The 15,377-nt window shown below is 39.1% G+C and overlaps 1 protein-coding gene across 7 annotated transcripts in view; it reads left to right on the top strand.

Annotated features, from left to right (window-relative positions):
• Positions 1-15,377, top strand: part of ATP8A1 (ATPase phospholipid transporting 8A1) — a 186,859-nt gene that overhangs the window by 24,058 nt on the left and 147,424 nt on the right. For 5 of the 7 annotated variants that reach the window (XM_074992696.1, XM_074992695.1, XM_074992691.1 and 2 more), the window contains exons 5-7: positions 5,640-5,685; positions 10,416-10,456; positions 14,861-14,934. In XM_074992696.1, the coding sequence (XP_074848797.1) occupies positions 5,640-5,685; positions 10,416-10,456; positions 14,861-14,934 (161 nt within the window). Of the gene's footprint in view, positions 1-5,639; positions 5,686-10,415; positions 10,457-11,374; positions 11,449-14,860; positions 14,935-15,377 lie in introns of all 7 variants that reach the window. The other 2 variants (XM_074992694.1, XM_074992693.1) reach the window with 1 other exon arrangement.

The following is a 15,377-nucleotide window of genomic DNA, read 5'->3' as shown; positions in this document are numbered from 1 at the left end:
TTCAAATAAATACCTCCATGTTTCACACTGTGCCCATTCTTCTCAAAAAGGTTCCGGTAAAAGCCATCCTTCAGATATGAAGTACGTGCATGGGTCTCTTTATGTGGAGTTTTGGTGCCATCTTGGGGCCTTGGAGACTCACCATGTCAGCTCATTTGCCTTCGAGTTTTCATGTACCCTACTGGCTTCTTTTCAGGGTCTTTCAGACTCCAGATTAATTTTTATTCCCTTTATAACTTGCAGATGCTTCTACAGTATTGACAAAGACCTCTTCAGTTTGCTGTTGTTCAGTAGATCATAAAAGTACTGCTTTCCCTTCAGCAGTGGTCCTACCCTTTTCTGCTTACCAGTCAGCTGTTTTCTCGGACACCTTCACATTTTCGTTATACAGCTTCTTGTGCACAGCAAAATTCCCTTTAAAAATCCATAGAGCTGCAGTTTTATCCCACTTCAGATCCATCCCAAGAGTCTTATGCCATGATGATGCCTACAGTGTTCTGGCAGTCACTAGACAAAGGCACTGAGCCGTAATTATTGCTTACTTTGACAATGTACTCATTTCACTGTTATCTTTTCCCACTACCTTTCATTTCCTCATCCCTGCCTGTTTTTATCCACCTGTTGCATTTTACTGTAGATGCACATTTATTCAATTTCTCACAAACACATGAGAATCAGAGGACATCACTGTTGAAGATCACAAGCATGCTAAACTTCTGTACATCATACAATGCACCAGATATCTATTTAAGAACTATGGTATCTGATAGTATAGGACTTTAGCTTATTTCCATGTTTTGCAGGGCATCAGAGGATTTTTCTTTTATATAGCAAAATAATTGACACTGAACAGTTAATTGAGAAGTGGAGATGATTTCTGTGTAGATAGAAGATAACAATCTGTTTTTGAGTGATTTGTTGATGCCAGTTCTGCTCTTGGTGTATATACGTTCACATGCTTTTTTAAATAGCCTGAACCCCTAATACCATCTCTGTTATCATAGATAAGGACATACAAAATTGGATGCCTTCAATCCTCCTTCCTATTGATGCTGGTGTAGGCTGGAGTACAAACAGTATTTGTATCAGAGGGGTAGCTGTGTTAGTCTGTATCCACAAAAACAATGAGAAGTCCTGTAGCACCTTATAGACTAACAGATTTTTTGGAGAATAAGTGTTTGTGGGCAAAGACCCCACTTTGTCAGATGCATGTTGACAGAAGTTTGGTCGACAGAGCATGCGTCCAGAGTGCAGAACTGTTGGAAGAGATCTGCCAGTCAGGAGCGTGTGGATGGGCCAAATGTCAGAAAAGCTTCTCCCAACAGAACTGTCAGCAAAAGATACAGAAATGTGTTGTGCAGTTTGTATATCTTTTTCTGACAGTTCTTGGCATCCGAGACATAGCCCTAGACTCCAGACTGAGAAACAATCCAGAGCACTGCTGTAGTGGTTGACCTGCCCACCCAAAGCATCTGTCTGTGACTGTCCTGCCTCCTGGAATCTCGAGAATATCAACAAAAGCTGTATTTTCTCCAGCTTTACTATCCTTTCTCTTCTACTCTTGTCTGTTTGCCAAAAGCAAGAAGTATAACCACTTTTTGCATCTTAGAATTGAGCAACAAAACTAATCTCTGCCTACTAAGAAGTCTTTTTCTAACTCAAATAGTGGACTCAGACTGATGAAAGTCCCACTTTAAGAAAGGATCTGTATTAAGTTTGTCGCAGCTAATTTTTTAGTTTTAGTTTTAAACTGCTTCATAACTCTTAGGGTTTTTTTTTTCCTTTCTTTTCTTGAATTTTGGAAAGAGGTATTTTAGTGTATTTGCCATGAAACTAATCAACTGAGATCTTTGCACACCAAATCCCAAACCTTGATTAAATTGTTTAAAACTGTAAAAATCAGTGATTGTTTATTCCGTATTCTGTAAGGACAAAGTCACACTTAGGCACTGACTTAAATTCTTGCTTGACTATGGTGTTTCGGATTTTCATTTTAACTAAACCATACACCTTGGCATTTTCTTCCTGAGATGTTGCTCTGCTGCAGCCAAAAATGAAACTACACACCTTGGTTATGGTGAGACCTTGGTTTTTGTTTGGACAGAGCAAAGCAATTTTGAATGTTCAAGCCAGCTGAGGAAGTGGTAGGAGCCTGTCTTCACGGAGAGATTATCAAATACTAATTGTGGTTTTCATAGTGGATCAAAACTTGCCATCAGGGGGCAAATAAGAACTCTCTGGGGCTATGTCTACACTTGCCCCTGTTTTTTGAAGGGGGCGTGGTAATCAGGCTGATTGTAGATTACTAATGAAGTGCTGAGATGAATATGCAGCATTTCCTTAAGCGGGGAGTAAAGGCACTTCAAAGTGCCCACAGCTACATGGCATGCCGGCACTTTAAAGTTGCCACGGGGGAGAATTAACCTAATGAAGTGCTGCATATTCATTGTGGCACTTCATTAGTAATCTGCAATCAGACTGATTACCATGCCTTCTTCGAAGAAGAGGGCAAGTGTAGACACAGCCTGGGTGTATTTAGCGAGGGTTCTTCTGTGGCAAATGGGCCAGTACCTCTGATATCAAGAGTGGCTTTTTGGAATTCAGTCAGCTCATACACTTCTCAGGTCCATCATCAATGTCAGATGCCAAATTTGGAAGGGGTGACACAAAGTCACTATTCAAGGAAGTCACAAGTCAAATAAGCACACTCACCTCTTACTCCTCCTGCTAGTTAACTGTCAGAAGCGGAATTAATATCCTCAGTCATTCAAAAAAAGAACGATTACCTACCTTACAGTAACTGTTTCTTTGAGATGTGCTCTTCACATGGATTCCACAACTTGCACTGCATCCCTGCTAACGGGATTTCCACTTTCAGGATTCTTATCCATGAAGGATCTGAATAGTGGTTGTAGCCTCCAGCCTCTTTTACCTTCCACTGTCATTGCCAAGAGAACATCAGGAGTTTAGCCATAGCTATAACAGATACTGCTTGTCAGAAAGGATCTGACATGCATGGGATGCATAGGTATTAAGAAAAGAATGTCTGTTGGGTGTACGGTACTAAACTACTTCTTGGACTAATTACTGTAACTTGTCTTTGGTCAAAGTATATTGTGCCTCATCTCAGCCATTCCCTATCAGGAAATTCCTTCCGTGATTCTTTAATGTCTGCCAGGGAACCTGTTGCAAAGCGGGATCTCAATTTGCTATTGTCACAACTGGGCCATGGGCAGTGTGATCTAGTGGTCAAAGCAAGAGCCAGTAGTCAGGCTGGGTCAGCGGAGGTCTGAGTCCAAGACAAGTCAGAGAACAAGCTGAGAATTAGTATTAAGAAGCAAGTAGGATCAGGTTACCAGGATATCAGAGGCAAGAGACATGATGGAAAGGATACTGGTTAGTAAGGCTGGATCAAGACAGCAGGAGGAAGCACAAGACATGCATCCCAGAGTAGAGTGGATCCGAGTTTAATGGACACTTTCCTGATCCTTTTCAAGGTTTATATAGAAACTGTGGACTAGACAAGATGCCCAGCATCCTGCCATGCAGATTACAGGACTGGATTCCTCTAGCTTGTTTCAGCCTCTACTGTAGCAACTACTAGCAGGTTGCTGAGTGGCAGGTTGAAGTTTTCATTAACTCCTGTGGAACCTGGCGCAAGACGTCCAGTACCTGACAAGTATTTACAGAGACTGTGGATGGACATATTGAACCTTCTGGGAGAACACTGTTAGAGGTGACATTTTTAATTACAGTACATATATAAGAAGAGTCAGTGAATGGCAAACTTTGATAGCTGTGTCTACCTTCACTGTATTCCACGGGGACAAAAACTGTCCTGTATCCTGATTTTTGCCTAAAACAATCAGAGTTCTGACAAACCAGTCTATTTGGCTATTGCCAACTGCCCTGCAGTTTGGACTATGGGGGTGTGAATAGCAGTGCACATCAAAGTGCCGTGCTGTAACTCCCTTGTTTGGATGCTGCAGGTGCAAACTAAAAGTTGTGTAATTCTTATTTATATGGCCCTCTGTGAAGAGGGCTGTGTTTAATGTGAACCAGGAATCAACTGGGTCATGCTCCCGTAGTCTGAAATGTGCAGCAGTATAGACAAGCACTTAGTCCTTTTTCCTGAATCTTTGGACTGAAAATAGGTATGTTAATATTTTAGGTAGGGTATCACTATGGATGGCACTGCGACTTGCCTTGAAAGTGTTTTAACATTATAGAAAACTGCAGGGAGCTACCTGAAGTTTAGTCATACATTTATACAGCTTCTACTCCCTTGACTTGATAGACAGATCTGGTTCTCACTTTGTAGAAAATTTCTGCACTCCTCCTTTAGCTGGAATTCATCTGCTCATCTTTATATTGCTAGTGGTTTTACTGCTAACAAGTGTCTCAGAAGTGGTAAATATACAGACAGTATCGCAAAGAAGAAATAATAGTCATCAAGAATAAAATCACTAACTATCCCTTTCATTCCTAGTTACAGGCAGCTACCTCTACTGGTAGTATTGCAGCTATAGCAGCATATGGAAAGATTACTTTATCAATATATTTTGCATTAGGAGATGGTTGTCTCTTTATAGTCACACTACCTCCTACTTTCCGTCCTCCTTCGGAATGCTATTATCTTAAGAACTTTAAGATTTAGCAGAAGGCACTCACATTGTATAACTTCTTACAATCTCAGAAACTTATATGCCATGAAGTTTTTCATGGTCCCAACAAAAACTACTTTTCTGGAAGTCTCCTGAAGATTATGGGCACATCCCACAAATGCAAGATGTCTGCATCTTGGACATAGGGCAGCTAGTGAAATATGCAGAATGGAGTGGTTCTTCAAAAGGACAGTTTTGGGATAGCACTCTCCTTGACTTTTGCTAACCACAACGAGAGTACACTAAAGTAACATACAGTTTAAGAAAAAATTATCCACTAGTTGAAATAATCCTCCCTGGCCGAGGTAAACATAAGCCACTATGAGCAGGTATGCCCTACTGGCAGGAAAGTGGCTAGCGAGGTCCAGTATACCACACTGGCCATATGTAACTATAATAATAATAATATACTTCTACCTGTACCTCCCTAGCATGGAAAGGAGCATAACCCCCAGCCCCCTCCTCCAGCAGGACCACTGCTCTACAGAAGAAGCTGGAGGAAAGGCAAATCTATAGAAAGGCAAGAGACAGCTGCAGCTTCTGCTCCATTCCTCCATGTCAGGGGCAGAGTGGGGAAAGTGGCAGAACTGCCAGCCTCTCCTCTAGCTGCTGCAGTTCCCCCCCAGCCCCTTCCTCTCTCCAGGTAATGGGGAGAGGAATGGAAGAGTGTGGGGGCCCCAGGCGTAGGACAGGCTGGAGTCATGTGGAGATGTCACGTGTCCCCCACCCCAATCCTCTTAGCTGGTATGTCTACCCCAGAACCAAGGAGAAACTAATTTTACTTTCACCCCAGCTGCCTGGGTTTTTTTTTTTGTTTGTTTGTTTTTTGGGCTTTTTTATTTGTGTGGGAGTGGAATGGAGTGGAATATAGAAAGTGTGTGCATAAAATGTTAATTTTTTTTCTGAGTTGTACCTTTTATCTTGTTAACAAAATAACTATTTTAAGTTAATAACAGTTGTTCATTTTTACTTCAGAAAAGACATAAAGCAGATAATGCAGTGAACAAGAAGCAGACACAAGGTAGGAACCATTTTACAAAATCTCTTAATTGTACAGGAAAGAAATAATGCAATCTGACCCTTATGTAGGCAGGGCCGGCAGAGCGGCAGGGCAGAATGGCTTTTTGGTCATGCCACCAGCTGTTTCTGATGTTTTGGCATGTGTTTGTGGATGGATTTTTTTTTAAAAGTTCTCTGACAATAGGTGCATATAAGCATTCTCCATAATCTTCTGCTGGCCATTCTGTGCCATGTTCTCATTTTTTTTTTCCAATCTTTGTAAAGCGAACATTTTATCAATAGTGTTTGAAATCCAGGGATTGGCAATGAGTCCAGATAGATTTTGGGAGGTTGGCCATACTGGAGCAAGAGGCATGTGTCATAATAACCATTCTGGAAGGGTGAAAGCTCTATCCAAGAAGCTGGTTGCTCAAGGGACATGGTCCTTCTTGGAATGAAAGAAAAGCATAAATTTTCTCGAGCTGAGAGGAATAAAGTAGACTCAGCTCTTCAACAAGCTCCAGCAATGCCAACAATGGACAATACATCAACAGTGATACACATAAACCATTAGGGATTACTAAGCAAGGGATCTACAAAAGGAAGCAGCATCATTTGATGTGGTAGGTGGAGGCCTATCTATAGTCCGTCAGAGCCTGGAATATCAAAGGACACCAGCAACATGAAGGTTGAGTGGATGGATAGAGGTAAAATTGATGAGGCATAATACGGTCTCCAGAACAAGTCCAATGATCATCAAAAAATGTTGTGTTCCTGTTTGTGGATCTTTTTGCAACCAAAGGAAACCAAAAAGTGCATGCACTAATAGTTTGCAGGAAAAGAGATATAGGCATAGATACCTAAATTGTATTTGTCTCCTCTTGCATCAAATTCAGGCTTTTTGTCCTCACCTATTAGTGCTCAAATAATATTGCCACATCAACATATTTGCTTTTTTCTCTTTTCCATTTTTATTGCCCAATCCTTTTATCTTCTTGCTTTCCCATCCCCAGCTGGAATCTTCCTTATATATGCAACAGTCTTCCTTTTCCCTCTATGCCTTGCATTCAGTCTCCTTTAAATCCCTACTTAAATTCCAGTTCTTCAAAGTAATCCCTATTCTTTTCTCATTACTAATACCCACATGCTACCTCACCTTGGGTGCATCTACATTAGAGTGATCTGTTGACAGAAGTTACAGTCGGAAGATATCTTCTAACACAACTTCTGTCAATCAATCACAGCCACACATGAAAGCAGACTGCTCTGTCGATCTCTGTCAATAGAGAGAGACTACCTGGCTGTTCTCCCAACAGAACAGCCAACCAAAAGCACAGCAGACAGGCTGCCCAGAGACCAGAAGCCCTGTCTGTCAATGGAGGGCCCCCAGCGCATCCACATGGCGCTTTTGTTGACAGATTTTGTCAAGAAAGGTGTTCTGCCTCATAGGGGAGAGACAGAAGTCTATCAGTAAAAGTGCCGCCTTCTGTCGATTTACTATGGACAGAAAGCATTTTTAGTTTGGATGCTCCAAAAGTTTTGTCTACAAAACTCTCTAGTGTAGATATAGCCCAGACGTAGTCCAGTAATTTGTATTATATTAATGCTGCATTCTTCAGGGTAGGGTACATGTCTTTATCTTTGTTTATAAACTGCCATGTAAATTGGTACAGTGTGTATACTTTTTTTAATAAAAAAAGGATGATTGATTGGGGTTTTCTGTACATTAGAAGATCATGTGAGCATTTCCATCAGAGAGTATTCTTGAGACTATTTTCCTATAGTAAATGTGTAAGTTTTGAATTCAGATCATGTTGTTTCTTCCAGAATCTAATATTTTCAGAAGCATTGCCCATCATATCACATATTAAAATTACCCTTACATTTTAAGTTTGTTTGCCTTGATACACATTTTATGCTGTAATTAATTAATGCAAGAATTATGGGGAATAAACAGGAAGAACTAGAAATACTAATGAAGAATTATAGATACAACATAATTGGCATCATAGAAAGTTGATGGAATAATTCACACGATTGGAACATTGTTGAAGAAGGGCACTACTTGTTCAGGAATGACAGTCAGGAAAAACAGGGAGGAAGTGTTGCCTTGCTCTTAGATGTTTTTCCACACCTGAACTGAGGTTAAGGCAGAAAGGGGAGGCAGATCTGTTAAAAGTCACTGGGTAAGGGTAAGAGGCGTAAAAGAATAAGGATACTGTTATCATAAGGGAAGAATAGGTATGATAGGAAGAGTGTCCAAGACATCTATTGGGAAAATAATACAACAGTGTACAGATTATACAGGAAGTTTTTGGAATGCATTTGTTTTGGGAATAAGGGAATTTTGGAGTATGATGCTTGTTTCAAAGCACCCACATCTATACAGCCAGTCTGCATTTCAAAAGCAGCACTGTTGAAGTGCGACTGGCCACCTTTATGCTAATGAGTTGCTGAATATGCATGTCAGCACCTCATTAACCTGTTCTGAAGTGCGTCATTAACATGCCCCTTCTGAAAGGGAGGGGCACATGTAGACACGGCCCAGGAGAATTAGAAATTTTTTCCAAGAGACACTAGTAAGGGCAGAAGAGCAAGCTATAGGAAGGATAGGAAAGGAATGATAGAAAATGTGGTAAGAGGCCACAGTGAGTTAACCAGATCTTTAATGACCTGAAATTAAAAAAGGAGTCTTACAAGAAAAAGAAACCAGGACAGATTACAAAGGATGAGGGACGTACAGGGTAACAAGAAAACATTTTACAAATATATAGGAACCAGAAGGAAGACTGGGACATGGCAGCCCCATTATTAAATGAGAAAGGAAAGGTGAGAGAAAATACAGCAATTACCAGTGTTGAAAGCTTCTTTTTTTGTCAGTTTTCACCAAAAATTTAGCAGTACTTGTATGCCTAACCTAGAGAACAACAGAGTAAATGGGATAGGCTTTGAAACTAAAATAGGAAAAGGAGTCATTGGCTACATCTACACTACAGAGATCTTTCGGAAGAAGCTTTTCCAGAAGATCTTTTTTGAAAAGCTTCTTGTGAAAGAGAGCATCCACGCACAAAAAAGCTGATCAAAAGAGTGATCTGCTCTTTCGAAAGAACTTGCTAGTATAGACTCAGCCAAAATGAGTTACTGAAGGTGCATCTGCACTAGGAACTAACTTTGAAGTTAACTTGAAAGTTAGATGCTACATTGAAGTAGCCAGCAGAGAGTCTACACACATTTTTCCCTTACTTCGAAGTTAACTGCAAAGTAGGGAGCCCAACTTCTGAGTCCTTACTCCCTTCCCGGGAATGGAGTAGTGCGCTACTTCAAAGTTTAACTTTGAAGCAACTTCGAAGTTTATTTTTGTCATGTAAACACAGCCTTAGAGAAGTTAGATATGTTCACATTCACAGAAAAAGCAGTCCAGTAGCACTTTAAAGACTAACAAAATAATTTATTAGGTGATGAGCTTTCATGGGAAGGACCTACTTCTGAAGAGTCAGCTGCCACACTGGCTCCATTCTGAGAAATTTTACATCTCCCCTTCTTCTCCAAGCAATCAAGAACTGCTCTCTTCTCTTGGGCTGCCTGACAAATACAGAGTACTGATTCTTAAAAATAATAATCACTAATAGCTCAGATTTCTTTCGTCACTCTCCTAAGTATCTAGACTGTATTTCCTCACAACCTGTGAATGTGAAATAGGAACAGAGAGATAGCTGTGCTAGGCTACATACTATCAAAACGAAAAAGCGGGCTGTGCCAGGAACCTCCCCTCTTATCATGGAGCAGGTTAGGCATCACCACCCCTCCCTATTCAGTTGGTAAATGTTATGACCATTACTGACAATATCTACAGTGGGCATTGTGCTAGCTGCCTCTTTGAGGAGGAATGGGAAGGAATTTTTTCCCTTTTGCCACATTGACCGGGTACAGTTGGTTTTTTTTTATTTTTTTGAGGGGGGGTTTCCTCCAGCTGGTTTAGATGGGCTCTATTCATTGCATAATGTGGTGGACGGTAGGCCATATGTCACAACTCATTATTTAAGTCTATAGCAGCTGTTCAGTGCAGGTACCCCATAAAAGAAGGTATACAGCAATGGCTGCATGACGTGAGGAAAGGACTTACAGAGGTGCTCAGTAACTGGGCTAGCGAGGGATAGTTAGGGACTCCTGTGGATTGGTACAGCATGCAGCCAGTACGCCCTACCCCCCCCACCCCGCCCTCCACCAACATAATAGAACACCTTAGCCCTTCCCATAGCTCCCATTGGCTAGGAATAGTGAACCATGGCCTACAGTAGCTGCAAATGGCTGTTCTTGCAGACACTTGGGTAAATAAAGTTTCTGTCAGGTGGCCAGGCGCTAACCGTGGTGAGCCACATCCAGACCCCAAACTTTGTTGTCCATCACTGGTATTAGTAATACTTATTCCTGCCTCAGCACACACAGGGGACTGGACTAGTTGGCCTGTTGAGGTCCCTGTCATTTCTACTTTTCTATGAGTCTATTATTAACTGACCCTATAAAAGTCTTGTAATAAGTAGTCTGTATGAAAGGTGCCATACAGATTAAATTTATTTTTATAATTGAAGCGTTTGACCTGAAATAGCAGAGAACACGTGTTGTATAAAATGTCATGTGGATATACTGCTCTATTCCATACACGTCACTTTTAGTAATAGGGAACACGAGGCATTTACCTGTAGAGAGGACTTTTACTGTTCTACAGTCTAATCATGTGTCTTTGCTTTTCAGTATTGAGAAATGGTGCTTGGGAGATTGTCCATTGGGAAAAGGTGTGTATATGTAATTTTTTGCTGTTACAGGTTTAAATCTTATGTTCATATAACTTCATTGATGCAGTTTATATGAGTAAATGACTGTTATTTGAGTTGTTACAAATATGATGGAAGGTACTTTTTAGAATATTAAATTTAGCTTATTTAATAAAATGTACTTTTAGGCCCGAAATCAAATTCCTCATTCAGAAAAAAACTGTCATTAGTAGATCAGTGAAAGGTCTGCCTGAATAATATTTCATTGGAAGTTTTTTTGCCTGAGTGTCTTCAGTTTTTAGCATATTAACATTTAACATCTCTGTACATGTAACTTTAGCTTTATTAAAATTAAGAGATAAGAAAGTAAGTTGGTTTTATCTACTGAGCAAAGATTAGAAAAAATATTTTCAAGTTACTCAATTTGCAAAGCTTACATTGTATTTACAATACTAAAAATTTGAGGCATTATTGTAGGATGATAGAGCAGTGTACTGGGAAAGCTGGGAAACACTCAGAAGTTCTGTTCAAAAGGTATTTGCAAATATTTGTTTAAAAAAACCCAGCTTTCGTGGACTTGCATAAATTTGATCCAGTCAGACCTTTCTCCACCTTCCCCCGTGAAATCATCTAATTGTAAACAGGAAAGGTTCGACTTCATGAGGTTCATATCTGTTTGCATGGTTACATGCACATTAGCTGTAACTAGGAGCCAGCCATCTGCTATGATACAACAGAACTCTGATTTTAGGTGAACAAATTTCTTTTTTGTGTAATTAGGCTAAATATAACTCAATGAGAATTCTCAATAGCAAGGGAGATTAAAGTGGAATATATCCATTGACTTTCTTTTTCTGGCAAACTGAATATTTACCTATTCATAGAAGTTAGGGATAGGTTGTGTGTTTGACTGTTAACCAATTTCCAGTTTTCTTACAGGTAGATGTTGGAGATATAGTTATAATAAAAGGCAAAGAGTATATACCTGCTGACACTGTACTACTTTCATCAAGGTAGAGATGCCCACTGATGCTTACAATGTAGAAGCTGGTTTCTCTACCCTGCATTAATTTTCTGATTGCTCCAAGGAAATAAGAAATAAACAGAAATACTCTTTACCTCTACCATAATTTTATGTTTAATATTGAAAAAAATCCATATTTGGATACCTAAAATCTTAAACAATTTTTCTTGCTTGGCATATGTAATAAATAAAAGGAATCGAACCAATCAGTTGTGTTAGAATTACATTGAGGATTCTGCTAATCCCTTAAGGGTTTTATATTACCAGGACTTTTAAGGCATTTAAACTTTATTCTGTAGTTTAATATAATGCATGGATCTGACTGTTTGACTAGATGTCTACTACCGCCTTCACACAATTTTTTTAATTATGGTCACAACAAATTCAGTCATTTTTAAAGATACATTGATATTTTGCCCCATACAACAGTATGTTATTATGAATAGTTACTTATTTTAAAAGTTTAAATTTAAAAAGCAAATTTGAACATAAAAAGTAACCACCCAGTTACCAATCCTGAAATTTTGCCTATGATTTGATGTTTTTATGAACAGAGAATTTCCACTTGTGCTTTAATATATGGAAGCTGAATAGCATATTCAAACTAAGACTTGATATTATATAAAGCATCTGTGTTCAAACATGAAACAAAAACTTTATTAAGATTAATCATAACATCAACACTGCATAAAATCATAAACAGCATAAATGATTATTTTTATATCTAATGAATATTTTTAGAGGATGTTTATCATTTCCTTGGACAGTTTTATTTATGAAATTCAGATTTTACTATATGGAAGATGCACTTTTTTCAGCATCTGTTTGATCAGGTCATGTATTTTTTGCACTACCCAGTCTACGAAATAGTTTGAAATAGGAATTTATTTAAACGCTGCAAAAGAACCTATATATTTTGACTTATATTTGTATACATCTATTTTTTTTTATTATTTATTCTTTGTATTGCCATAGATGCCCTATTAATGGTCCAGTATCCTAGGTGCTATGCCCAGCACTAAAAGTCTGTCCTTGTACAAAAAAACTTAGTCTATAAATCAAGAGACCAAAAATGGATGCAAGAAGCTAAAGGAGCGGGTGAGAATACTATTAAACAGTCACTATTTGTCCTTGTGATCTCAAAAACCAGTTTAGCTGTTTTCAAGCTTTTAGTAGGCATCATGGCAAAGAGTTTTGATGAGAGATTTGAAAGTAGCTTTACACTACTGTATGCCTTGGAAACAGAGTAAATGATGGAAGTACACAGCAGGAAGCTGAATGCATTTCACCAGTTTTGTTTGAAAAGGATCTAAGGAATTCATTGGAGAGATTGTGCTGAATGAGTCAGTAGACAATGGACTAAATAAAATCCTGAATATCCATAGATATTGGCATCATATTTACGAACAGTGGAGCAGATACCCATGCAGTGCTCACCCCCTCAACTCTGCCCTGCTGCCAGGTGGAGGAGAGGGTGGCAGGGCAGGCCCCTACACTGCCGGCAGCAAAGGGATGCAGCAAGGTGCTAAATCTCCCTGCACAGGGGGCCAAATGCTGGATCTGCCTGCCCTCCCCACCACAAACAGTGAGCACTGACCTGTGGGAGTCCTGGCCCTAGGTACAACTCAAGGGTACATACTTGAGCCATCCCAGCCATCACGCTATGAGGTACTGCCAGCTAGTGTAGCCAGAAACATATGTCGGGGGGAGACTGATTTCCAAGAGAGGAGGAGAGCTTTCAGCAAAACAGTGAGCTGCCCTGCTCCCAGCCTACCTCTTCCTACAAGACTCCATCCCTGCATTCTTCTGTGTTGCCTCCCTCCACCCCTCCAGATGGTTTGCTCTGCTGATGCAAATGAAAGTAAAATCCAGATTGTGTATTGGATGATGAATTGAGCCTGGTGGAAGTGGGTTGGATGTGGGTCCACATTGTATATCTGCGCAGGTTCTAATGATCAGACTGGGATGATGACAGTAATTGGGTCATGTCAGCAAGCTACCCTGAGGCATAAGGTCTGTCTTAGGTTGGATTCCACCGGGAAGAGAAGATTTGGACAACAAAAGACCAAACTATTTCAGGATGATCTAGAACGTTGTTGCCCTCATGGAGACAACTTGCAATGGAGTCAAAATATTTTGCTTTGGAATGTGGGAAAAGTGTGTTGCACCATGTGGCACTAGGCACTAGAAACCCTAAGTTTCATCTGACAGTTTAATTATGAGAGATGATACCCCAAGTCAGGATTGACTGGGAAGGACCTAGAAAGTGGTTAAAATGGAAATATTTATAACTTAAGTGTGCGGCGGGGAGGAAGTTGAACTTTACGCATATGCTTAATTCATTGAAGTTAATAAACTTCATGTGCATAAAGTTAAGCATGTACATAAGTGTAAGATAAAAATCTTTTGTATGTTGAAACAGGGTGATTGGGTGGAAAGAAGTTGCATTATTATACATTTGGGTTTTCTGTTTGTGTGGATCATTCATTAAGACCAAGATTTCCTAATGATGAGAAAATGGATGGGTGGGGGGTGGAATTCCTTAATTTCAATTGACTGGATCTCTCCACTTGTGATACGTTTTCTTTTGAAAGAACACGTCAAGGATTGAAAAATCAGGTCCCATGAGGTCTTCTGGAGGGAAAAAAAAGAGGACCTGCAGAGCGTCTACATGTGTTTTTTCTTTCAAAAGAAGCTTTCAAAATAGTGTGCCCTTCCTAAAAAGGGAAAGGAAGAGCGATTTTGAAAGGAGTGCTGCATTCTTTCGATTTACTTGCAAAAGAATGCTTTTTTCAAAAGAGCCCTCTTTTGAAAAATCTGTTGAAAGAACTTGCTAGTGTAGACACAGCCACTGTATAATAATCTCAGTCTTAATACCTAGAATTGAAAGCAGCAAGCAGTCGCTATAGCACCTTAAAGACTAACACATTTATTTATTAGGTAATGAGCTTTCGTGGGTGAGACCCACTTCCTCAGATTTGAACTCAATACAATCAGAATCAAAGTTTTATACATTATGAGTGTATACGAATTAAATTGGGTTTTCCATCTACACACACAGATTCTTGTGCTCTTACCTTTTTAGACAAAAAAGTTGAATATTCTAATAGAATGATTTGAGAACATAGAATGCTTGCATTTCATTTGAAACTTCATTATCAAAGTTTTCTGAAACTTAGAATCTGTATTTTAAAAAAATCAAGGTGGTTGAACAGGAGTTAATATATTGTCTTTTCTCTGACCTGATTAAATGGATTTTGAAAAACTTGTTATCAAACATGTCTATTAACATATATTGTTTTATATAATAATTTCAGACTTAGTCTTTTTTGTCTTTGTCCATTTGATATTTTTCCCAATACTCATTTTTCTGTTCTAATCATTTAAACTGGGATATGTAGGTGGCAGTAGGGGAAATAGTGAAAGTGACCAATGGGGAACATCTCCCAGCTGATCTCATCAGTCTTTCATCAAGGTAGAATAAATTAGTTGCACAGGAACTGTGTATGTGGGTCCTCATGTACCAAATTTGAAAAGTGCAGGTCAATTTTTGTCTGTATAGCTATGTTGGTACACCAACTTTCTTTAAAAACAACCATATTACCAAAGTGACCTTTATAGAAGTAGAAGAGATTTAGTTGATAAAAGATATTTATGTATTTATGTAGTTCCAAATATGGAAATTTTTGTTTCACTCCTTCTTGGTATATTTTTATATTATATTCACTGAAATTATTAAGCAAATTTTCATAAAACAGTCATTGTGAAACCATAGTAAAACTTGCATGTTTTATTTAGGCAAGTTGAGAGGAATATATATGAACCACAGACAATTCACTGTTTTCAATAAATTACATAATGATTGTTAACGTTTGATACATTTTTATAGGACCCTCTGCACAAAGTTGGATGTTGCAC

Source organism: Carettochelys insculpta, chromosome 4 (genome assembly GCF_033958435.1).
Source record: "Carettochelys insculpta isolate YL-2023 chromosome 4, ASM3395843v1, whole genome shotgun sequence".
Lineage (NCBI taxonomy): Eukaryota > Metazoa > Chordata > Testudines > Carettochelyidae > Carettochelys > Carettochelys insculpta.
This window is presented reverse-complemented; position numbering and strand designations above follow the sequence as displayed.